At 45.5% G+C, this 23,581-nt stretch overlaps 1 protein-coding gene across 1 annotated transcript in view; it reads left to right on the top strand.

The window, feature by feature from the left end:
- Nucleotides 1–4,809: 4,809 nt before the first annotated feature.
- Nucleotides 4,810–23,581, top strand: part of ENPP6 (ectonucleotide pyrophosphatase/phosphodiesterase 6) — a 34,227-nt gene continuing 15,455 nt past the window's right edge. The window contains exons 1-3 of the mRNA XM_032999010.2: nt 4,810–5,275; nt 16,472–16,651; nt 22,734–22,845. Of these exons, the coding sequence (XP_032854901.2) occupies nt 5,020–5,275; nt 16,472–16,651; nt 22,734–22,845 (548 nt within the window). The 5' untranslated portion in view covers nt 4,810–5,019. The remainder of the gene's footprint in view (nt 5,276–16,471; nt 16,652–22,733; nt 22,846–23,581) is intronic.

The raw sequence follows: 23,581 nt of genomic DNA, 5'->3' as shown, positions 1-23,581 counted from the left end.
TTGGAGATGTGTCCCTCCCCGCTGCTGTCTCCCCAGCCCTTTTCTTCTATCCTTCACTGTGAATGTCTGCTGCAGCAGTTCAGATAATCTCTGTGTTTCTGAAGGGGGGGAGAATGAGCTGCAATTACTATCCAAGAGAAACCATGAAGAGAAGATGCTCTTGGAGGCCTGGGTGCTGGTCATGAAGCAGCTGGGTTCAGAGAGGTATTAAGCAATATACTTAAAAGGTTCTCCCACTGAATAAATGCTCCTGTTCTTCACTCTCAGTAAGAACATAAAGTGCTAGGATGGTTGGAACCAGTGGTGTTTGTGTTTCCCAGCCCCAGGTGTACTTTTTTTCCTGTGAATTTGTCCAACATACGCTCTTAACAGTCACAGTCTTCTGGGAAAAGGCATTGCACACCTGAATGGCACTTTGGTGTGAAAAGCTACCTCCTTGGTGCATTCTGAGCCTGATTTAGTTTCATATAATGGAAGTACAGGCTATTCCCCAAGGGGAACGTTATCAGGGAGCGTTTACAAAGAAGTGCAGTGCCAGTGATGGTGCACCAAGCCCATGTAGCTCCTTGCAAGGAAACTGGGAGCCACTGAGAGCGCTCCACTGGTTCATTATATTTCTTCATCTCCACTGGATTTTTCTCAGATAGAAAAGTTACTAATATGACTCGTGACTGTTGCAGTGAAGGATGGAGTAAGAGATCTGGAGAGCTGCTCTCCAAACACCACAACTGCCTGGACTGAGACACTTCAAAGAACATTTAACCAGCCCCCAGCTGTCCACCAGGGCCACCACTGTCCCACTTTGATGTACTCATTAACCAGCATCCGGATGCTTCCAGTCAGGCAAGGCTCATACCAGCCAGGTAGGTTAGAGGAAAACTGTGCCTCAAGAAGCTGTAAAAGATCACTGCTTTTCTCCAGGAAAGCTGGAGTTTCTAGCTTTGATATGCTATGTAGCCGACAAGTATGTGACTTTGTCATATACATCTGTACATGACTGATGGCAAGAGAAACCCGTTTCCTATGTCTTGAATTTCTCATGACTGAACTACTGCACACCAAGAGATCACAGAAATAACTGACTTCACATTAAATATCATCTAGGAAGATCTGATGGAGCAGCAGATGCCTTGCCTAATGTGCCCCTCCATGCAGAAGCACTGGTGAGAATGCAGAGTGCAGGAGCAAAGATGCTGCTATCAAACTCCTGCAGCCAATGACTGCTACCAAGGTAAGACCTTCTGCCAGCTCAGAGGGCAGACACACAGCACTGCCAGAGGTTTTCTGTGCAAGTCAGCAGAGGGGCTGGTACCACCTGTGATGGTTTCAGGTGGGGTTTGGTGGGGAGAAGAGGAAGAAGAACCTTAGTCCAGCAGAGTTCTCACTTTAAAACTTCAGACTGACACAAATCCTCTTCCTCTTCTTCAAAGAAACACAAGCAACTTATCATTCCCCTCAAGGCTTTTATGTCTGGATGTGGCCATGCCTTCTTCTCTAATGAGGGAAAAGAAACAACCAAACAAGTAAATCAGGCTGTGCTGGCAAAAGTGTACAATTACTATTGTGTGTGAAGGAGAACAGGAACTGAAAAGGAATTCCAAACTTATAATGAGTCATGATATGACTTCTTGTCTTTCTTCCAGATGAGAAAGAAGGACAAGTTTCCCCTTTAGATTCTCTAATTCACTGGGGAAAAGGGAAACCATGTTTTACTTTTAGCAGATTTTGTTCTTGTGTGACCCAGGGGCATGGATAGAGCTGTGCTGCTGGGGAGGCTGGTACATCTGACAAGCCAGACTGAAGCATCCATGTGAGCCCAGAGAATTTTCTTTCATTTCTATTGTCATGCTTGTGATTTCTGCAGGACATAAAAAAAAAAAAAAAAAAAAAAAGAGATTCAAGGACATTGGAGGCAGTTTGCCACAAATGGAAACTTGCTGTTACAAACAGGATTTCCTAAGCAATCTAAGTGGTTGAGGATCTTGTCTTAAACAAAGTATCTCTTCATGAACAAATTGGACTGAGGGATGTTATTTCTTTTATGCATGCTTCTTCCTAAACCTGGTCTTGCAGCTAACTAGTGAGGACTGCTGTCCCTGGACACCAGCTCAGGCTCTGATAGCTTTTGTAAGAGCATTTGTATCAAAATATTGTTGTGCTGGAGTCTCCAAGGCCATCTGGGGCTTTGTGCAGACAGGGTGCTTACAAATGAATGTGAACCAAAGCAAATCAACATTGCTTGGCAGGGATGAAATGTATTGCTAGGGTCTGTCTCTGCCAAGCTAGACTGTTTGGCTCCAGTCCCACTCTTCAGGGGGATTGTCTGTCAGAACACAATTTGGTATTGTACAGCGTCATGGTTACATGGCTCACTCCTTCTTTAACCCCTCTCAGGCCTTAGGCTCTTGTTATTTGTTGAGTGGAAACACGTGAATCTCCAACTCTTAAAGCAGACCTCAGGTTCTGGTACCTTCCACCAATGGTCCTTTGTGCTGCTGTGTTGGTTCAGGTAGAGCTTTCCCCTAGGAGCTGTCAACCAGTAGATTGCAACCTTCTTGAAAGGAAGGCACTATTTCTTAATGTTGTGAAATTATGAGAAGACATAGCTTTGTACCATCTCATGGTGGAAGCCTGGCTTCTTGGCCTAACCACCTCAAAAACCTCATCATCCTTTCAAGGTGGGAGTCCAGCTTGGACACTTTATTGACTCTCTTTACCTCATTCCTTCATGAGCAGCAGCTGCTGCTTCTGCTGAGCCCTGCTGGCAGGCCCAGAGGCCACCCATTAGAAGACAAGCCAAGACATCAGTGCGAATGTCCTCATGGGTTTGCCAAGAGGTGTATAATCATATTGCCCTCCCCATTTCTGGACATGTTTCTGAGTTCATTCAGCTTAAGTATGGACACAGTAAATTACCACAGTGGCTTGGCCAAGACGTGACACTACAGGTGGCTACAAGCCCATTACATACAGGTTTTGCTGCAGTGGAAATCCTCAGTAAGCACTGGTAGAAGTGCTGTCTCTGAGCACAGGTTCTGCAGGGCCCCCTCCTGTCCTGGAGGCCTGGCGAGGGGCAGCAGAAGGAGGATGTGCATATTCCCTTCGGGAGGTGGGTGAAGAGGCAAGGTCCGTGACGTGTTATCATCCCAGCAGATTGGGGACCACAGCCCATCTGTCTTTCTCCTGGGCTGTACAGATGGCCCCCAGAGCTCAGCTGTCTCTGACCCGAGGTACAGCACATCTGTGTGATCCTGGGTTGGTTTTGCTGAGAAAACTGCTCCTGCACTGTGAGCAAATACATGAACTAAAGCCAGGCAAGATAAGAAAAGTCAAAACATAGACAGAATTAAAGTTGTCAAGACGATGATAGCTAGCAACTCAGGACTCCAGAAGTAAATGCTATGTGAAAAGGGATAAATGCCTGAAGGGTTGGTTCAGTCACTATTTTGCTCTGAAGATCCCTGGGCTGGGGCTTAGCAATGCTCCTGAGTCCTTGGCTCGGGCATAAGTGATGTGAGGGTATATCCCACACACTGGGCTCCGAGATGAGGGATGAAGAAAAGGGGCACGTGAAAATAAAAAGGAAGGGAAAATGTGCCTGGGCAAGTTGTAGAGAGGAAGATGTCCACCGGGAGTGCATTTAGTCCACTGGCAGGGAGGAAGTGTGAGGAATTTGACTGAGAAGGTGAACACAAGCATAGCCAGCTGAAGAGCACAGGGGTAAATAAGCGTTTGGGGCAAAGGAGGCTGAAGGCCATCTTGCTGAGCTTGCATCAGCCCAGTGTTTGGTAAGAGGCGGATAGACCCGCTGGGCGTGCAATTGGGAGCTTTGTAAGGAGCAAACAGAGGTTCTGACATTCAGGTTGGGGTAGTGGTCAGCTATTGCAACCTTCCCCAGGTGTAAACATCTGTGAGGGGCTGTTCCCACGATGAGTAAGACAACGCTATGAACTTCTTTTATTTAGGAAAAATAAACACAATTCAAGTAAAATGAGTTAATATGTAATTATAGTGTACAACAGGTGCTGGCATTGCATTCAAAGTATAGTTAGGCTCCTGTAGCTGGCAGGAGAAGAAGCTGGTGGTGACTTGTGACTAAAATGTGAACAAGTTTTAATTTTTAATATGAAATCCGGCACCGCACAGCACTTAATAATATCAGCAGCCAGAAAATAAATGTATAATTTGTTCTGTCTAATGCTGAAAGCTAGATTTTTCTACTAGTGGACCGGGAGCTGGATTAGTTCCACGGCAGCACAGAACAAGTGGAGAGGACAGGGACCTTTGCAGGGACTCGGGCTCAGGTAGAGGTGGGCTCGCTCAGCCGGTGCTCTGCGGTACGAAACGCCGGACCTCAACTAGCACCCCCCCACCTCCCGAACTGGGGAGACGCTTTGCCTTAATCTCAGTCTGAGTTTCCATCCTGAGCCGCTGCCAGAAAGTTAAGGGGGAAGCGCACGTTCCCGTGGCCGGAGAGGTCACCCTCCCTTCTAACGAGGGCAGCCCCTCTCGCTCAGAGCTCCGCAGCCGCAGCACCGACGGCGCGGCCGGCCGCAGGGCTCCGCTCGCTCGCGTGGCCGTGGGAGCGTGGCGTGGGCTGCGTCCCCGCCTCGCCCGGGGCCAGCGGGCAGCCTCCCCCCCCCACCCCCCCCCCCACCCCACGCCCTCGGGTGGGTCTGCGGAGCGTCCCGCCACGCTCCACTTACTCGCGCGCCGTGTTTTCCCCACCGCCGCGAAACGTTTGGGTTTTTTTTTTTTGTTTGTTTTTTTTTTTTTTTTCCCCTGTAACTGGGCAGTACCGAGCTCTTCTCTCCGCTCGAGGTTAATCATCTGCTCGCAATTAACCTGTGACCTCCCACGCCCGCGGCGCGCGAGGGGCACGGCTGTAGCTTTAAGGCGGGGGGTGGACGCGCGGGGCGGGGGAGGAGGACACGGGTGGACGGCGGTGGGGGAGGACATCGGTGCCAGGCCCGGCCCCGGGAGCTGCCGCAGATCCCTCCGTGCTGCCCGGCCGCGGCCATGGGGAGCCCCGGCCTCCCCGCCGCCCTCCTCGCCGCCGCCCTCGCCTCCCTCTTGCCGCCCCCCGCCGCCCCCTCGGCCCACCGCAAGCTCCTGGTGTTCCTCCTCGACGGCTTTCGCTTCGACTACATCGACGACGGGGAGCTGGAGGGTCTGCCGGGCTTTCGGGACATTGTGAACATGGGGGTGAAGGTAGATTACATGACCCCGGATTTCCCCAGCCTCTCCTACCCGAATTACTACACGCTGATGACAGGTGAGTACTGGCGTTTCTGTGCTGTGATGCTCCTCGGAGCTGCCAGCTCCCCGTGCTGAAGCGGAGGGCAGCTCCTCGGGCCACGTTCCTCCAAAGACGACGTAAAAATAACACAGGTCCTGCTTTTAGTTGGGAGTTCAAAAGCACTGCGGCATTACAGCTCAGTACTGCTTGCCTAAAACCTGCTCTGAACTTGGAAAGGCCCCTTGGAGATGGTTTTTTGAAGTTCCTCTTCGCTCTCCCACGGTGCTGTCAGGTTCCTACCTGCTGCCAGCGCAGCGGCGCGGCCATCCAGGGCTCCCCGGTGGGAGCACTGATGGGGGCTACTGCATACAGAGCATAAAAACGAGTGGGAAATGAATGGAAAATGAATATGGAGCCTGCTCCAGAGCCTTTCCAGTTAATAAAAAGGCGTGTAAACTGAGGGTGGCTAAGCTAAGAACTTATTTTCAGCCAGCACGTCTGTTGTGGCAAGTTCAGCGTTAAATTTATTTTAAAACTTGTCAGACTTTCCACATTCACACGTCCCTGTCTTAACTGTAAGTCCTCATAGCCAAATAGAAAAATATTGGAGATTTTTGCTTTTGCTCCCCTGTGGTTTTTCTGAATGCCCAGGAGAGGCTTTCTTAAAATTCAGAGGGTAGGCATAGTTTTCATGATACTGACTTGCTTTTAATCGAAGTGGAGCGACACATGACTACAGTGACACTAGGAAGGTGCACAGAGTACAGCTGGGGCATTTCCATCAGAGAGAAACATCCTGAAAACAACAGTTAAATAAAAAAAACCCCAAATAACAACAACAAACAAACAAAAAACCAACCCCCCCCTCCAAAACAGGAAAGTTTTTCTGGAATTTCTGATTGGATTCTTCTCCAGAGTTATTTAACAAACAAGACCTTCTACCTAAAGAGGAGGAGTGAAAAAATCTGTCCTCTCCTGATATATGTGGCATCTTGTGCTGTCCTGGGAACAATACAGTGCCCAGTGGTCCATATATCGCTTGCTGGGAAAGCAAATAGATGCCATTGTAACACAAAAATCTGACATCAGTTGTGCCCAGCTTGTTTTGAAATCACTTAACCCCTTCCTCTTTGTCTAGAGAGAGAGAGAGGGAGAAATGCCTTGCACATCTCTGAACAGAGAAGAGTACATAAACTGCCACAGGTTTTTTCATGACTTGGTGCAAATGCATGAATGCAGAGCAAATGTCATGACTGCAAACAGAGATGTCATTCTGCCCCAAACCGTGTTCTTTAAGTGTACGTGGTCAAACCAGCTTAGCACTTCATGTGTGCAAAAGCCTTTGAATGGAGTTGTTAAAGAGATGAAGGAAAGCAACTGCTTTCACTCCTCAACCCATTTAATCTTCACTCCTATTAAGTGCATACGTGTAGAGTGAAGTCTGTAATCAGGCTTTTGAGGAGTTTTGAAAACATCGTATTTTGTACTCATAAAGAAGGAGTGTTGTTTCAGATGATGAAACACACTGCTAGACTTTTTACATTTTTAGGGTACCAGAGTTTCTACACCCCAGCCTGAGGCAATGAGACAATCTATGAGACCAAACTCAACTCTTCTTGCAAGTCTCCTAGCCTTCATGATGAGGATCTCAATGCAAATACAACTTAACTGCAAACAACAATTCACCTTCTTAACACATGAGTCACAGCAGTGTTAAATGGGTGAGGAACCAACCAAGGACCAAATTTAGGTGAGGAACAAGCCCAGAGGAAGATCCAAGACTGCACTTGAGCCCTGGGGGTGTTATTGTACCCGGTGGTTGTGTCCTGACATGACAGCAGGATAAATCCCATGGCTGCACTGTTCCTGCTCCCAATGCCATGGGTATGTTCTCCACAGAAAGGAGACGTCACATTTTAGGTGATGATGGGGTTAGGAGCGTGGGGCACAAGGCAGATATAGCATTAGCTGTGTTCAGTCTGTGGACGTTCCATTTGGAAAGCTGGGACAGCTTTTGGAAAAAAGTGTGGCATGGCAGGGTGACATGAGCATCGCACTGTAGTGACCTTCTTAGGGATGGGCAAGTTACCGTCTCCCCGTCGTTGCTGTACGGGTACGGGAAAGCTTACGTCGCATCTCACCTTTTGTATATCTCCACTGCGGGAGGGAGGGCTGTAACTGGTTTTGCTTCTGTGTGCAACTGGGATGTGCAGGACTTCAATGTTGCCACAGTTTCTTCTGGGAAATCAGGGACTACAAAGATAGGCTGTTCTTACTGTCTTGTCCTGAACTTCCACATCATGAGCTGTTAAGAAACTAATATTTAACCTCCAAATTGTCAAATTTTAGCATTTGTGAGAGCAGTTTCTTAGTATATTGCGTTTTTTTCATATAAATCAGCTTAAGAAATTTCTGGCCCTGCACCTGCACAATCCCACCCCTGACTTGTTCATTGTATCCTACCACTTTTTGGGATAAACTTTTCCATCCCTTCCTTATCTGCTTGTTCACAAGGTCTTGTGGCCCCGCATCCATTCAGGAGCATACATGGCTGCCAGGTCCAGGACAGTGTGTGCGTGAAAACGCTGTGGTGGGGATGTCCTTCTCTTTTGCCTCTATCATTTGTGTGAGCATGGCCTCTCCTTTCAGTCAACCATCCTTCACCCAGCATCTGCACAAGCTTCATGACTTCAGATGGGCATAGGTGTCATGGGGAGATGTTCTCCCTCATTTCAGCGGCTTTGTAGGAGAACAGTGGACTCTGCTCCTCAGGCACCACCACCACTGGGACAGGCTGGTCCCCTCAAATCTGAACTCACCTCCTCTTCCTGTCCAGAGCTGCAGGCGGAGATTATGGAGGTCAGCAGCATCTGCCCCACCGCATGTCATTGCAGATGCCAGACTGCACCCGTCAGCCCTGCCAGAAGGTAGCTTTCCTCTGCAATGGGCAACTAGCAAGCAATAGCACGCAGTGCAGCTGCCTAATTATCTGCACGATCTTTTAGTCATTATATTTTACTTTACTCATGTTTTCAAGAGGGCAGCCTAGCTGAATTTAGTATTAATGAGAAATAGCAAGTTTACTGAGCTTTTCAAAGCTATAAGCGAATAGATGCAACCATAACTGATGGTCAAGAACCGTGGATCTAAAAAGAACTAACTAATGTACGCTAATGTGAAGCATTCCCTGTTTTGCTGAGACTAGGTGCTAGGTGAAGCACCGACAGGGTGGGACGAATGGGGTGCAGCCTAGGTAAACAAAACAGATAAATTTTGGAAGGGAAGCGTGGGGAGGGAGATGACTTGCCTGTGGTCATGCAGTGCTGCAGGGTGATGACAGAGCTCTCCGCAGCAGAGCCCCTTCCTACTTAAATTTGCTGCTACTGTTAACCTGTGAGAAAATAGTTGCTGGAGCTTCCCAGAGTGACACAGAAAGCCTCGGCCCAAAGCCCAAGGCCTGCCTAGAGGTCTTTTCCCTTCCTCCACATCTACAGCAATTATGAGAAAGAAAATAAGAGCATAGAAACAAGAGGTATGCTAATGGTTTGTCTTCTTCATGCAAAGTCACTGAGTGATTCAGAGTGGGGAAGAGCTTCCCTCTCCCTGCAAGCCAGGGCATTGCCTCATGACCCTCTGTCCCAGAGCACACCCCTGCAGGCACCTGGGCTCCCCACTGAACCCCCAATGTGGTCCTGGGTCATGTTGTTCTCCTTCAGCTCCCCTCTCTCAGCAGTGCCAACACCCAAAGTAAAGACATCGGGTGTCACAGCTGCCACCCAGCACCCTGCAGGGTCTCTCACCAGGGACGGGCTGGGGTGGCACTCACAGCTCAACAGGAAGGCAAAGCACTGCCCTGAATTAGCTGAAAGACAAATGCTGTTTGCTTGAAGAAGCACCAAACAGCAGCCAAGTCAGTGCTGGAGCAAAGGGATCTCGCTGACATGCAACAGATGTTGTTTTGTTACAAAAATCTGGTGCTGTGCAAGGTAGCCCAAGGATGTACTGGCTTAAAATCTCACTCTTTGAAAAGCAATCTTCTCTAACAACTTCATTGTTGCCACCTTTCTCAGTTTTGGCTTCCACGGTGGGGTAAAGACTGGTTCTCGACTGGCTGGGTTGTTTTCTGAGCTGCCAGGCTGAATCCTACCTGGTGTCCTAGCTCTCCACTCTCTAGTTAGGATATTGCAGCTGTTGACCTGAAAGACGTGACATAAAATGGTGAATGAGGTAAAAGGAGCTGTTGTTCTGACATGTGCGTTTGAGAGAGCTTTGCAGGGCTTGATGTGGGCTTGGCAAGGGAGGGAAGGAGAAGTCCAAATACACGTATCCCAGAACCTCACTTAATCACACCATGTGCTGTTTGTTTTGCAAAGAAAGTAATTAAGACCACAAGCCACCTCAGGTTTTTATCCTGTGGGGAGTTTTTAATTTTTCCCTTTCCCTGCTGTGGCCTGGCTCTGCAGAGAGCTCTCATGCCAAGCTAAATGGAAAGTCTGAGGTCTCCCCCATAACCACTGCAAGTACAAGTTATTGCTTCAGGGCCTTCATGCCATATCTCTCAAGAAAAGCTGCTCATGCTGAGGGGTTTGGGTGTCCCTCACCTGCCAACCCACAGGCATTGGGGGGGTGCTGGGTGACCCCCTGCACCCCAGCTCCCCTGAAGCCATCCAAGCCTGGGGCACACAGGGGCCCCTCACATTTCCAGCCCCAGCCAGCATAAACACGGGCGGACAACATCACAACCGAGCTGGAAACCAGGGAGGATTTATTTTCCAAGATCCTAACAACAAATGAGATGTTTTCTGGCAGGTCCTCCATGCAGATGTGCCAGCCACCTGGTCAGCTGCTCGGCCTCGCATCCAAAAGCCGTATTTCTCTTGGCCTCCTTGGGAAGCAGAGGGAGTCCCTGCTCGCAGAGGTGGTGGTGGGGGGAGCTGCTCAGAGACGAGCCAGCAAGGGGCCTCCATGTCCCTTTTTGGACAGGACCTGATCTTAAATACTTGGCAGAGAGGCTGCGAGGTCCCGTGAAGCTTGCAGGATGGAGGAAGAGGTTGAACAGAGGATGTTTCAGTCTCCTGCACCCAAGATGAGGGCTGTGGTCTTTGCAGGGCTTTCCCATGCTTGCCATAACTCAGTGATGGCATGTTTGGGGCTTCTCTAAAATACAAGGGTGGTGTGTGGTGTTTTCCCAGGTGCTGCAGCTCAGTCCTGTGTGTGCCATTGCCTTCTCCTCTGCACATCAGGAGTGAGAGGAGCAAGGTGGCAGAGGTCCCAGAGGTGGGTGACAGTCAAGGTCTACTCTACCCGACTGAAGGTTTCACCCATCTTCTGTGTTTCTTCCATCCTTCCTCCACTCCTCATTCTCAGTGTTGACATACGTGACTGGTGAGGGGCTTTGGTGGATGATGTTGTGGTCTGATAAATAACCAGTTTGCTTCTGTTTTCCCCTGAGCACAGTAAATCTCAACGTATGCCACACCCAGTTTATCCCACGTTTTCTGGGAGCAAATGTCCTTTGGGTTCCCACTCCTGGAGTTCTCTGGTGTCTGGCTGATGTGCACATGTACTAGTTACACTTAGTGTTTGCTATGAGAGGTCTCCTGGTTTACAGCACAGCACCTCCACTCTCTGTCCACCCAGGGGAAGCCCCACCTAGTGATAGCTCTAGCAGATGCCTCTTTTCTACTGCCCAGTTAAGGGTATCCAGACTCCAGCCTGGTCCGGGAAGGGGTGCTGACAATTTCTGTTTAGCAGTTAAGCAAGTTTTTAACTACATAAACAATACTTGCATGTTGTCTGAGGTGTAAAAAATTGGAGGGGTAGGAGTACAGGGAAATTTATTATCGGTACACATGAACTGCAGCTATCTCAACTTCACTGTCCAAGCTGAGAAAAAAGCCGTAAGGACATAAAGAGCATGATGAGTGACAATGGAATAGGCTTTTTTATTTTTGCTCCTCTTTTAACTACCACAGATGCCAGCAGCAGCAAAGATTTGAAAGATTCTGTTTGTGACATACAGTTTTTAGATCAATACTCTCTTCTTCTTCTTAGATTGGGTAGTTTTCCATTTCTAAAATTGTGTGTTGAGAAGCAAAAGAGCATGAAGAAATCTGTGGTAATACTATTAACTGTCAGGGAAAGGCTACTATCCTAGCAAGGACAGGCTGGAGAAGAGAGTGGGAACTGGGAGGGTTTTTCATTTTCACATTCTTCATCTTGCTTTGTTTACTCGCCGCCTGCAGAAAGGCTGCAATGCCAAGTGCCAAGATTTTTCTCTTTCACACATACACAAAATGTTGTAAAAATCTGTGTTTGCTTTCTACCAGTTTAAAAAAAAAAAAGGAAACACTTTCAAAGTGGAGAACAGAAAGTTTTCTCTAGCACAAGTTCATATGCTACAAACTGAAGCACAGAGGTTTTTCCTTCTTACTAGCTACAACCTCATAACCAGTATACCTGCTACCAGCTATTTGCAGCAGTAAGTGGACATTCTCCTATCAGGGTATTTCTTTGCCCAGAGCTGAAGTCACAGCTGGTGAGCAGAAATCTGCCAGAGGCTCGTACCCTCTCTAATGGTGCAGGCAGCAGCTTTGCCTGTCACTTTGTTCAGGCCCTCATCAGTGCTTGGAGCTGCGGTGCCCTTGAGCTGTACCCAGCCGTGGGTGGTCAGGGGTCCCAGTGTAATCCCTCAGCCCACCACTGCCGCTCAGTCTGGGAGATGAGCCCACAGCTCGGGGCGCCTGCTCTCCAGGGACACAAGACCTCCCTTCCCACACCAGCAAGCATCTGCGAAGCCTAAGCTGGATGCTTTGGAAGCAATTTTTGTACACCCCAGCCCTGGCCCCATTATGAAAGCATTGAATTAAGAGTTTCATGGTCTTATTAAATTAATCCCCTTCAGGAAAAAAGAAAAAGCTGTGTATAGCAGAGATTTTTCTTTGCATTTTGATGTTATCCTACTTGGATTGCAAAGTCTTGCCTGACATAGGCTAAGGTGTTTCTGCTCTGGATCTGTCTGGTACTGGAGGTCATAAAAAGTTGTAAAGACTTTGCCAGCAAGCTCTTCTGGGAACATAAATTGCCCGTGCACACCTTGCAGGTACTGTTTTTTGCTTGGGGGCCTGCAGATGGCAGGGCCGCTTTGCCCAGACCAGCACCTCCCCCCTGACTTCTCATGAGCTCTGGTCTTCTCCAGGCCACTTAAGGTTTAGCATATGGGTTTTGTTTTTTCCCTGTGGTCTTTCTTTTCAAAGTAGGGCAGATGAGGCCCAGCAGGGGAAGAGCAGAGCAGGGCATATATCAGAGCATGCAGAGCTGAGCCCTCAGGATGCTCTGCTCATAGCAGGCTGGGCTCAGTCCTTGGGGATGGCAACACCATGATACCTGCTCTGGAGCAGGAATACAGTGCTGGTGTCCTTCTCTCTTCCTTCTCATGGCAGGCAGCATGAGCAGAGCATTTCCCAGGGCAAGTCATCCAGCAGGTCTCCAGGGAGTTTGGAAGTGGGGTCAGGAGCTCATAAACGAGCAGGTCTGGGTCAGCATTTAAGCAGCTCTTCAAGCAACAGAATAGCAGAGGAAAGACATTGTGGGGAGGGAAGGAAGGGGAGGGAGGGAACTGCATGTCTCTCTTGGGCTGTTAAAACCTACCTACCTTAGGTGTGTGCAGCTGTTTGCATGGACGAACTTAACTTTTCCCCAGCCTTTATAGCCCCACGGCAGCCTGTGCTTGCATCTACCTCCTGGCTCCTGTCACTTCCCAGGTAGTGGGGACATCATGGTGGGGCATGAGAGGAAAGGTCTCCCCGTAGCAGCAAGGCATGCATGTAATCAGAGAGAGTACAGTAGATTTAGCTAAATGCATGTACTTATGTTCGTCATCAGGTGGATACCACATGGGTACAGATTATGGCACCTTTGCTGTGTTGACTAATATACATATATATTATTGTATATTAGTGTATATGAGATAAAACTGATTTGCTCAGTGCAGAGACAGTTTACATCTGTTTTGTTACCTGATGCACCAGGTATAGCACTGCGCATCTGCCACACACTGCCTGTTTTTTTAAAAAAAAGATCATTGAGTATCTCAGAAGAGCATTTTCTCTTGTAGATTTAGACACAGCTGGTGCCTGTATGATATATCATGCCTACTGGTGATCCTGTGCACTCTCCCTGCAGTCAGTGAAAGACCACCAAAGAAAGAAGAGGTCATTACTGTCGCAAATGCTAGAGGAGCACACGCTCTGGTTTCCAAATCTCACATACAGTCAATGTGGGGTGCACAGCACTCAGCATTACTGTGCTGTTGTTGTGGATGGCCAAGTGGCTGCGTGTTTTGTTGTTTCTTTTTTTTTTTTTTTTTTTTTTTTTTTTTTAATTTCATCTTTGTTTTGCATAGATTCATTTGAATGCTGACAGAAGTGCCTGGAGACATGGGAATGTGCTTTAGACAAAGCCAATGCTGTAAGAAGTGTAGTGTCCAAGTAAGCTGTAGCACGCAGACTTGCAAATGCTTTTGCTGGCTTTCTTCCAGAAGGATACAGCAGTTATCATATTCCTGGGAACTATACCCTCTTTGTTTTCCTCTGTTGCTTGAGGAAGGGGTGCTTTTTAGTACATTTGCAGTGAGTTTAAATAATGACATCTGTATGCTGAAATTGCTTTTTGCCCTGTTTCTACTTTTGAAACTCTTAAGATAATGTTTGATTACAGAGGAAAGATGCAGTAATGGAAGCAGTAATAAATTCAGTGTGTTATGGTGACTGTCTAACACCATATTGCTATTTTGATAGTCATTAAAAAGGAGATCACCAAAGGTAATTTTCTCAGGCTGGAGAAAATCAGTTACAACAGGAGATGTAAAGAACTGGGGTTGTACAGGTCACCCAAAAGAAATTTGAGAAGTGGCCTTAATTCTGTGTACTGGTGTCTTTGGTGGGGGAAGAAATACCAGCTATTGCAGGGCTTTTTAATCTAGTGAGCAAAGCACAGAATAGCCATGGTTGAGGATTAACAAAGGTCAAAAATAAAATTAGAGACCAGTCATACTTTTTGAACAGTGTTTACCAATGATAAATGCTGGGATGAGCAGCCCAAGGAAGAGATTGATTAGTTGGTTATTGACATCTTCCAAGGAGATCCGGGGTCTTGCTGGGACTTCAGGAAAGTGGATATGGATGGCTCCAGACAGCATGAAATGGTCATGGCTTTTCATCTGTCTGCTCATCTGATCTTCCTTTCTCACCCTGTGAACCAGGGATATCTGCAGTGAAAATTGATGCCTTATAGTCTTCTAGGCCTCTTTTTCAATATATAAAAAAGAGAGTTGGAGTCCATAGAAGAATGAACTTGTCTGATGTGGAGATCAGAAGAATACCGTCCTCTGTATTAGTGCACACTGTTAATTAAATTTCCCGACAATGTTACAAAGAACAATCTCTGTTCTGTTCCTTAAAGAGGTGGGCAAACTGACAGCAGACCTTAAATCCTGTAGGGAGGTCACATCGGTAGCAGCCTAGAGCTCATTGTTTTTATATGAAGACTACACTATACATCATACAAATACGTGACCTAACATCTTCAGCACTGACCTGCAGGTTTCCCAGGCTGGCACCAGTTGCCTGCCTGCAATTTAGCAGGTTGGTATATGCTCAGGAGTATGTGGACTTCAAGAAGCTGAAGAGACAGGGTTGTCCTCTACGTAGGAAGGCTGCATTTTTGATGCACTATGAAGGCTTCCTTCCAGCTCTTTTGAGACTTACAGTGAAGAAAGTACTTGGAAGCCTAAAGAGGACAGATTACTGCCCATCCAATCCACCACTTCTCCTATATTAAACCTGTTTTGTTTAATATGTTAAATTGTGCCTGCCACAAATTGGGACTGCTTTTCTCTGCTGGGGAAGGAGGAAATGTTTTGCATAATTGAAATACTTCATAGTAGGGAGGGAGAGTTCAAAATCCATTTCAAGGTCACATGTACTTAAACTATAGAGTCCTCTGCTCAAAATTACACCTTTTCAAAGCAACCATGCCAAAATTATTTCAGTTCTGATCACCACACTCAGTCTCACAATCATCAAAGCCTGTTATCTGGATCCTTGCAATATCGTGACTCACCAGCTAATGACGACAGTGTCTCACACATGCATCAGTTGTTTTTTAAGATATGGAAAACATGAACTCCCAGTACAACTTAGCCTTCAACATTTCTTTTTCCAATTTTGGTATATTCACCTGCAGATTAACTTTTAAAATACGGTATTTTCTCTTCAGACAGTGACAAGAAGTTGAAGACATCTCTTGGCTATTACATACTAGTTTCTTGTAATATAAAGTTGTCCAAGGCCCCCAAGATGCAGTAAGAGGGCTGAAAATGTCTGATGAAATGATTGCCATCCACACAACCAAGAATAGAGTGTGCTTATTTAAAACAAACAAGCAAAAATGAAAAATAAAAATAATATGTAAATGCTTTAGTCTAGTTTTCACTTGTTTGTGGAAAAACAATGTGCCCTGTGGATAAAGGAGAGGGGAAATGCTAGTTTCCCAAACTTTATTCTTTGTCTCCAGATCGTGTTCTTATCCCTTGCTGTTCACAGACTGCTTCCCACAGCCCTCTGGGTCTGTGTGCTGGTGGGTACCTTAAAATGGCCTTAGGCTTTGCAGATGTTGCGTGTGTAGGAGCCAGGCATCAGCCAAACATGTGGCACCCGCACAGGCTGCTGCTGCCGTGATTTGTGTGTGTGGACTGGGTATGGCACGTTGAGCAGGCCACGGGGTGTGAGATTTGTTTCTTCTGGCCTCAGCTGTCTAAAAGCCAAGTGAATGATGTGATCTTTCTTTACAATTAATAGAGAGCAATATGCACCTCCAGAGGATAACTCCTCCTACATACCTTAGATGCCTATCTTAGAATGTCATGAATTGCTTTCTAGAGGTGCCTCTTCTCCTTCTTGACTGTGAAGGGAACACAGATGTCTGACAAGCTTCAGCAACTAACTTTTAGGTGATTGCACTGGGGGAGATAGAGAGCTACCTAGAGGACCTCAGTAAGAGGTAACAGAGTCAAGAAGATCCTATGAGTAGTTGGAAAGTAAGAGGTTCCTGAGTTCAAGTCAGGGCTTTTCAGCTGATATGCTGGATGATCCAGTGGTGGTGCTGGTGGAATCCTCCTTCTGCTGGAGAACACCAATCTGATTGTGCTGTTTTTTTTCTCCTCCCCTGAAGGTCGCCACTGTGAGGTCCATCAGATGATTGGAAACTATATGTGGGACCAAAAGACAAATGTATCTTTTGATATTGGTGTGAATAAAGAAAGCCTGCTGCCTCTCTGGTGGAATGGATCGGAGCCTTTGTGGGTCACAATGATGAAAGAAAAAAAGAACGTTTCCATGTACTACTGGCCAGGTTAGTATGTTGAAAATTGCTATCATTGTAACAGTGCATCTTTATATCGAAGCACTCCATCTGCTGTAGGATGGCTCTTTAATACAGTTCTGAAATACAGACAAGAAGTATGAGTACTTTACTAACCACTCATAGAAATTAATTATCTTTTCTTAGGCCATGACAATTTGCAAATGCTTAGAAAGGAAAAGACTGAAGTGTCACTGGAGGTAGCTTTCCACCAAACATTACTTTCAGGGGGGCACTGTCTTTCAGAGCATCCCCTCCTCCACCGAATTCTCAGTCCTCTTGCCCACCTGTAGCTTCTGCTGTGCTGAATGGTTGCCTCATGAATGGTTCATGGAGCAACACTGTAGAACATATCACTGATGAAAGTTAAACAGTAATCATACTCCTTCAACGTTTGGTTTTAACCTGGAAATTAGTAGCTGAGAGCTGGAGACAATCTTTTCTGTGGGGACAGCAAAATTCAGCTGAAAGCAAAGCATCCTTTGGTGAGCTGGAGTGAGCACTTTTGCCCTCCTTCATCACTAACTCAGCTGAGGTCCCAGTTGCTCTGAGTCTGAGCCATTCACTTTGAGGGACTTGGCCTTTCTGTTCCTCATCTGTTGCATATTGGACCAGTGAAATCACTAGGGATACATAATAACAAGTCTTTTTTAACAAACAGGAGTATACCCTTAGGCTGCCCATTTAGGGGCCCAAATGGAAATAAACGTTCCAGCTGTGCAGCCGGACCAAATCCCTTGCCAGGTAGCCAGCTTCTCAAATTTTTGACCTTGTAACTCTGCTACCTGAGCGGTATGCAAATATCCTCGTACGTGTAACTGTGGGCTAGAGGACCACACGTTGGAAGAGCTGTACTGAATGCAGCCGGTGCAGTGGGTAGGGCAGCGGCGGCTGACTCACGCCGCAGGCTCCTGGCCAGCTCGTCTTCTGCATCCCAATGCACGTGTGCCTGGTCACGCTCTCTCCATGCAAAGTGGCTAATGGCATCCCACAAAAAAGGCCACAGTTCCCAAGAAAGGGAAGAAAGAGCGAACCAAGATGAAAAACATTGAAAAGCCATCCAGAGTGTTTCTACAGTACTGAAGAGTGGAAAGATCTGAGGGTGGCAATATTGCCTTCTGCACCCAAAGGCAGTCCAAGGGACTGGAATTGTAGACTAGGTATAATGGTTTGGATCAGCCCTCAAAAAAAAGGTTGTTTTTATTGGAGATCACCCAAGTGACTTAACAGCAATGCAAATAGTAGGATATAGAAATTATACAAGAATGTAGAAATTCTTCTGAAGATTTACAAAAAAACCTGTTTCTATAGACTATTCATTTTTAACTACAAATGTAACTGCACTGAATAGGTATAATTATATACTGAATAGATGTAACAGTCTACAGAGAGCTACCAAAATCCAAAAGAGCAGTATCACTTTCCATTAAATGCCTTTGGACTTTACCTAGCTCCTTCATGTTTCTCTTTGAGCAGTGTCTCCCAGGGAAAAGATATATGAGGTGTATATGTATGTATCCCTATATACACATGTATACCCTTCACACTTAGCTGTCTACTATTTCTAGTGGAAAATTGCAAGGAACAATAGATCCTCCCTTTTCCCAGTGCTTGTGCTGCCAAGAGTGTGCAATGACTCTCTTACAACACAGAGGAGGAACTTTTTGCGTGGATCTGGTGTTTTAGCTGTGGACTGTGACACATACATCTCTCTGTCACTAATTATTTATCTGTGACAGATGACCTTTGGGAAAGTCATCAGTGCTCCAATTCAGCAAACACTTAAGCACATGCTTATTTTAAGGGTGTTCATGGTTAAAAGAAGTCACCCCACATGCCGTAGTATTTATTACATTTTCCCTATATGATTTTTTTGAACTGCTTTCTAGTTCCATAGTACAGATGTAATCCTCTCTAAAAAGTCTACATCTGTTATTTTAAAGCTTTAATTCTTAACAAGGCATTTGACTGGGGAGCGATGCTAAAGAACATGAGAGAAAAAAATGAGGGTTTAATAACCACAGTGGGTAGAGGTCCCACAGACATTTGCATTGCATATGACCTGCTATTAGTAATTAACTTTCCAGCCTGAGGATATACTGCTGCTTAGTAATGAATCTTGCAAATTTGATAAAGATCCGAACAGGAAACATTTGGGAAGCTCTTAATAGGGGCAGCAATGTACAGCCAAATTCATCACACTTTGTTCTGGAAGATGCTATTTTCTCTCTAGCCAGCAGTGAAGACAAACAAGACCGATCAAACATAGCAGAAATGCATTGTGAATGCCAGTGAGCTGATCCCCAGGGTTAACTTACACCGCTGCCATTTACTCCTCAGAGCCAGTTCCAAGCTCTGCAAAGTCTGAACACAAAATCTGACACTTCATATCCTTCCCTGTGTTCCTCTCTGCTGCATAGTCAGTGCTTAAAGGAAGAAAATCCAGAGCCCAGCAGAGGGATACAGAGCAGGAGGGCTGTCAGATGCAAACACCCATCCATCACAGCTTTACCTGTGAGCCCGACCCAAACACAGCAGAGACATCTCGTGGGCAGAATTCATCTGGACTCTCCTGCATCTAGAAGCAGAGGAGCCAAAATACCGCTGTGCCGGGGGTCCCAACAACCACTTCTGCCAAAGCACAAACAGTTGGCTTGCACGGACACCTCTCTCCTTTCTTCACGGTGTCTATTAGGCAGTTTCTGCTCTTCAAGACATTCCTGGGGAAAAAGCCACGTATCCTCTGACTGTTTGATTCCGAAGTAAAACACAGCAGGTGACGCTGTCCACGGGGTGAAACGTGCAGCCGCACGCCCAGGTTGCCTGTCTGAAGCACAGCCCAGGGGAGTGCGGCAGCATCCCGGCCCTACCACTGAAATCAGGGATTTACTGCGCTCCCCACACTCGGCCCGGTGGGTGATGTCACCCCAGACCCTCAAAATCCTTTGTTTTCCGGCAGCCTATGCAGCTGCTTCAGTTGAAGTGCAGTGACATCTTTTCTAAACACTGAAATGAGAGAAAGGGGAAAGAAAAGTCTCTAAACCCAACTTTTTGCCATTTAAACACAGCATTTACTGGACCATAGTGCTCATCTGGAAAGTTTTCAAAACCTTCTGTTATGACATGAAGTGTCCAACTGTTAAATCAATGTTTAGAAATGCAATTTAAAGCTGGCAGAGGTCTCGGTCTCCATGTCAGATAGATAAAGAGGAGCCTATATATCACTGCGAAAGAAGTCCTTATTCCTGCTCCAGTAGTTCAGGTTTTTTAAATAAAGGTTTAGCGTCATACAAAACTCTGCAGAAAGGTATCTAACATTACATCTTGGTAAATACAGCTCATCTATTTGTAGTTTAACCAAGAAAATCTTAACATTCCCTTTGTCTGGCTCCAAACCTTTTTAAATTTCCTTTCCTGTAATATTTAAATGAGAAAATTTACCATCTGTCCTGGCCTCTACCAAAATTAAATTTAAATATTTAAGGGTCTTCATGGCCAGTATTTTGGAATTGTAACAAGCCTCAATATCAAAAATCCAATTTTAAGTTCTGTTCATCACAGAAGCTAAAAAAAAAAAAAAAAAAAAAAAAAAAAAGCAGCCTGAATTTTCAGTGTTACTGCCAATGAACTGCACATTTGAAAACCAATATTTAGTGGCCAAAATTATTTCTAATTGTTGCTGCCTCTGTAGTCTTTTATGTCATCCTCATAACTTGACAGTCTAGAAATAGCAAAGATATCTCAGCAACTAAAATAACCCAGATCCCCAAGAGGTTAATGCTTCCAGTTAAAATTATCGCTTGAGTAATTCTGAGGAACGTTATCTGAGAAAATTATAATCTGATGTCAGTATCTGAAGAGGAAAAAAGAGGCAAAAATCATCATATTAGTCACTGGCTATGAGCAATCATCCACCCAAACTAAAATAATAGGCATTTCCAAATGCATCCTTAACTTCTTGCGTGGCTTTGGAGCCAATCTTTTCTCAGACTCTAGTGTCAGAGGAGAAATTGGATCCAAAGTTTCAGTTCATTTCTGAAATAGTAGCAAAGCCCACAGAGGATTACTGTGTCACCTCCTGCATCCGAGGTAGCTGAAAGCCAGTGTTTTGCTGCTGGTAGCACCCAGGACATCATGCAGAAGACTGAAGCTGCATGCCCTCAGGGCAGGGGGTAAGGGCTCCTGCTTCCTGGAGATGACTTCAAGTCATTCATGGAATAAATTTTTTTGATGGTTTGGTTAGGCAGCATCTGGGACCTGTCTGTGTTGCAAAATGTGATTTCTTGAAGGTGCTGTGTACAGATGTATAGAAGTTTTACTGTGGGATGGTATGGAGAGTCCGTTCTTGTCAGGTAATCTGCAGTCTGTTTATCCAGGTCACAGATTACTTTCATGGTGGAGAGATAGACACTGAAGTATCTCCATGCAGAAAGGGGAAGATTAAGTCATACAAGTTTGGGGCAACAGGGGAAGAACAAAGAGTGAGCACCACTCCCACAATTTTTATAAAAACAAGTATTAGGTGGAGGTTCACAATGATATAAATACGTTTTCACAGGAAAGTAAATTAATTGACAACATTTTCTGTTTATTATTGCAAATAATTAATTCTTACAAACAAATAATCATAAAAGATGTGGTCCCTTGAAATACACAAAGTATGCGGAGACCTGGGAGACGCCTCTATGGACCATTGGGTGAAGAGACTGGATCTGCCATGTGTGCTAGGGCTCTTTAACTTTTGGAAAGTATATCCTCCATCTAACCTATCTGGATTTCTACAAATCAGTGAAGATTTTAAAAAATTTCCTAGTCTAAAATATTTAAGTTTTTCTAACGTTTCGTGGTACCCCCAAGAAGTCACAATCAGAAGTCACTTAGCCAGTCCAGCCTACAAGCAGTGTGCTTTTCCCTGTGTCCCAGTACTGCACCTCAGCGATGTGAGCCCATGCGGGCTGAGATGCAAGACACTGACAAATTCTCTTTTCTGAGCATCCCAGTAAGCAAACCACTGTAAATCATCTCTGAGAGTAGCTCTGCTTGCTCTAGCACCCTCTCTATACTCACACCTCCTCTGCCATCTTCTTCACCCCCAAGCAACAAATCAACTTATGACAATCCTTAATGCTTATTCCTTTCATCCCAAAGGAGAAGCAAAGGGACCCACATGTAGGCAGATTCAGGCTATTGCTCAGAGTTGCTTTTTTGACTTGACTGTATTGCAATATACAGAGGCCATTTTACAAACATCTCTTTCTCTTTTTTTGTCCTTGTGCCCCAGGAATACACCAGAAAATGCCTAACTGTGATGGGAGGGCTCTGGGGCTCTCAAAATATAATCTGCATAAATCCAGTTTTCTAAAAGCACACTTCTTTTAAATATTAATGTGATTCAGCAGCATAGTAAACAGAGAGCAAGAGGGCAAAAAAACCCACAAAAACATGTTTTTGTGTTTTCAGGGCCATGTTCTCCTGTAGGATTTGTTTCCATAAATTTCTGGGCCACAAAACAGACTGTATTTTGCAAGGAAGGCTGCAAGTTACCAAGAGAGTTAATTGGTTTATGCTGTTTTAATAAGATCTCCTGGGAAACAGATTTAATAGTGAAGTGCCAGTATCACATAATAAAATATAGTTTATAGAGGATATTACGACGTAAGATACAGTGTGTCTAACTGGAAAGTATTTGCTCAACTTCCAGGGAACAATACCTAAATCTATTATGTTGGAAGCCTGGAAATAAGGCTGTGAGGCCACAGTAGTTAAAATGAAAACAAGTTAGTGATTTAGGTGGAAACCATCTGCCATGAGGGAATCCAGAGTTTTATTGAGGGAAGGTCACACAGAGACCTTCCTTTCAGAGAAGGGAATAAAAAGCTTCAATGCATAGTTTGCTACAAGTACTTGTCAAAGCAACCTCTCCCCTTTTCCCTTCCCGACCACAAGGTTTCCTGCAGGGAAGGTGTAAGGTAAGTAATGTCACAGGGAATTTACAAACCTGAACTTAGACCCCACGGTGTGGGGTCTGTGATCAAGGTGAAACAGCAGAGCTTACCACATTTTTCACTCATAGGTTGCGAGGTCGAAATCCTTGGAGTCAGACCAAGTTATTGTCGCGAGTACTTCAGCGTCCCAACAGACAAAAACTTTGCAGATGCCATCAGCGATGCTCTCGAGTCTTTGCGGTATGTCACTAGACTTCTGCAGTGTGGGGTTTTCTCTCAAGGATGAGTATTTGGGTTTACTATCAGCCTTGCCCTAGGGAGATCTTCAGGACTGGCTGCCAGGTAGGAAGATGGGGGCCAAGACTGCTTAATAGAACCACCATACAAGCATCACTGTAACAGAAATAGGCCCTCACATTAAGATCGGAGGAAAAGATGTGCTCCTCTTTTCACATGTAGGCTACAATACAGAGGAGACATCCTGACATACTTTTTTTAATTTGCTGTTTCACACAACTTCAAGATCAGTATGTGAGTGTCTGTTCACTGACCCACAAGAGCAGACTTTGAAATGCTTGGATGTAGAGAGAGCTCCTTGGAATTTGGAAATTCTGAAATTCAACTCCAGTCACTTGTTTACGAGACCAATGCTTTGTCTCCTCCTGGATTTTACAGCATTTTAGGCATGATGATTTTGGAACAGGCATTCATTTTTGTGTAAATATTGGAATGGAATGAAATGGAATAGAATTAGAACAGAATAGAACAGAATAGAACAGAATAGAATAGAATAGAATAGAAATAGAATAGAATAGAATAGAATAGAATAGAATAGAATAGAATAGAATAGAATAGAATAGAATAGAATAGAATAGAATAGAATAGAATAGAATAGAATAGAATAGAATAGAATAGAATAGAATAGAATAGAATAGAATAGAATAGAATAGAATAGAATGGAATGGAATAGAATAGA

The sequence above is a fragment of the Tyto alba genome, unplaced genomic scaffold, assembly GCF_018691265.1.
Source record: "Tyto alba isolate M040663 unplaced genomic scaffold, T.alba_DEE_v4.0 Super-Scaffold_6, whole genome shotgun sequence".
Classification (NCBI taxonomy): domain Eukaryota; kingdom Metazoa; phylum Chordata; class Aves; order Strigiformes; family Tytonidae; genus Tyto; species Tyto alba.
The sequence above is the reverse complement of the archived record's forward strand: the minus strand, read 5'-3'. Positions and strand labels throughout refer to the sequence as shown.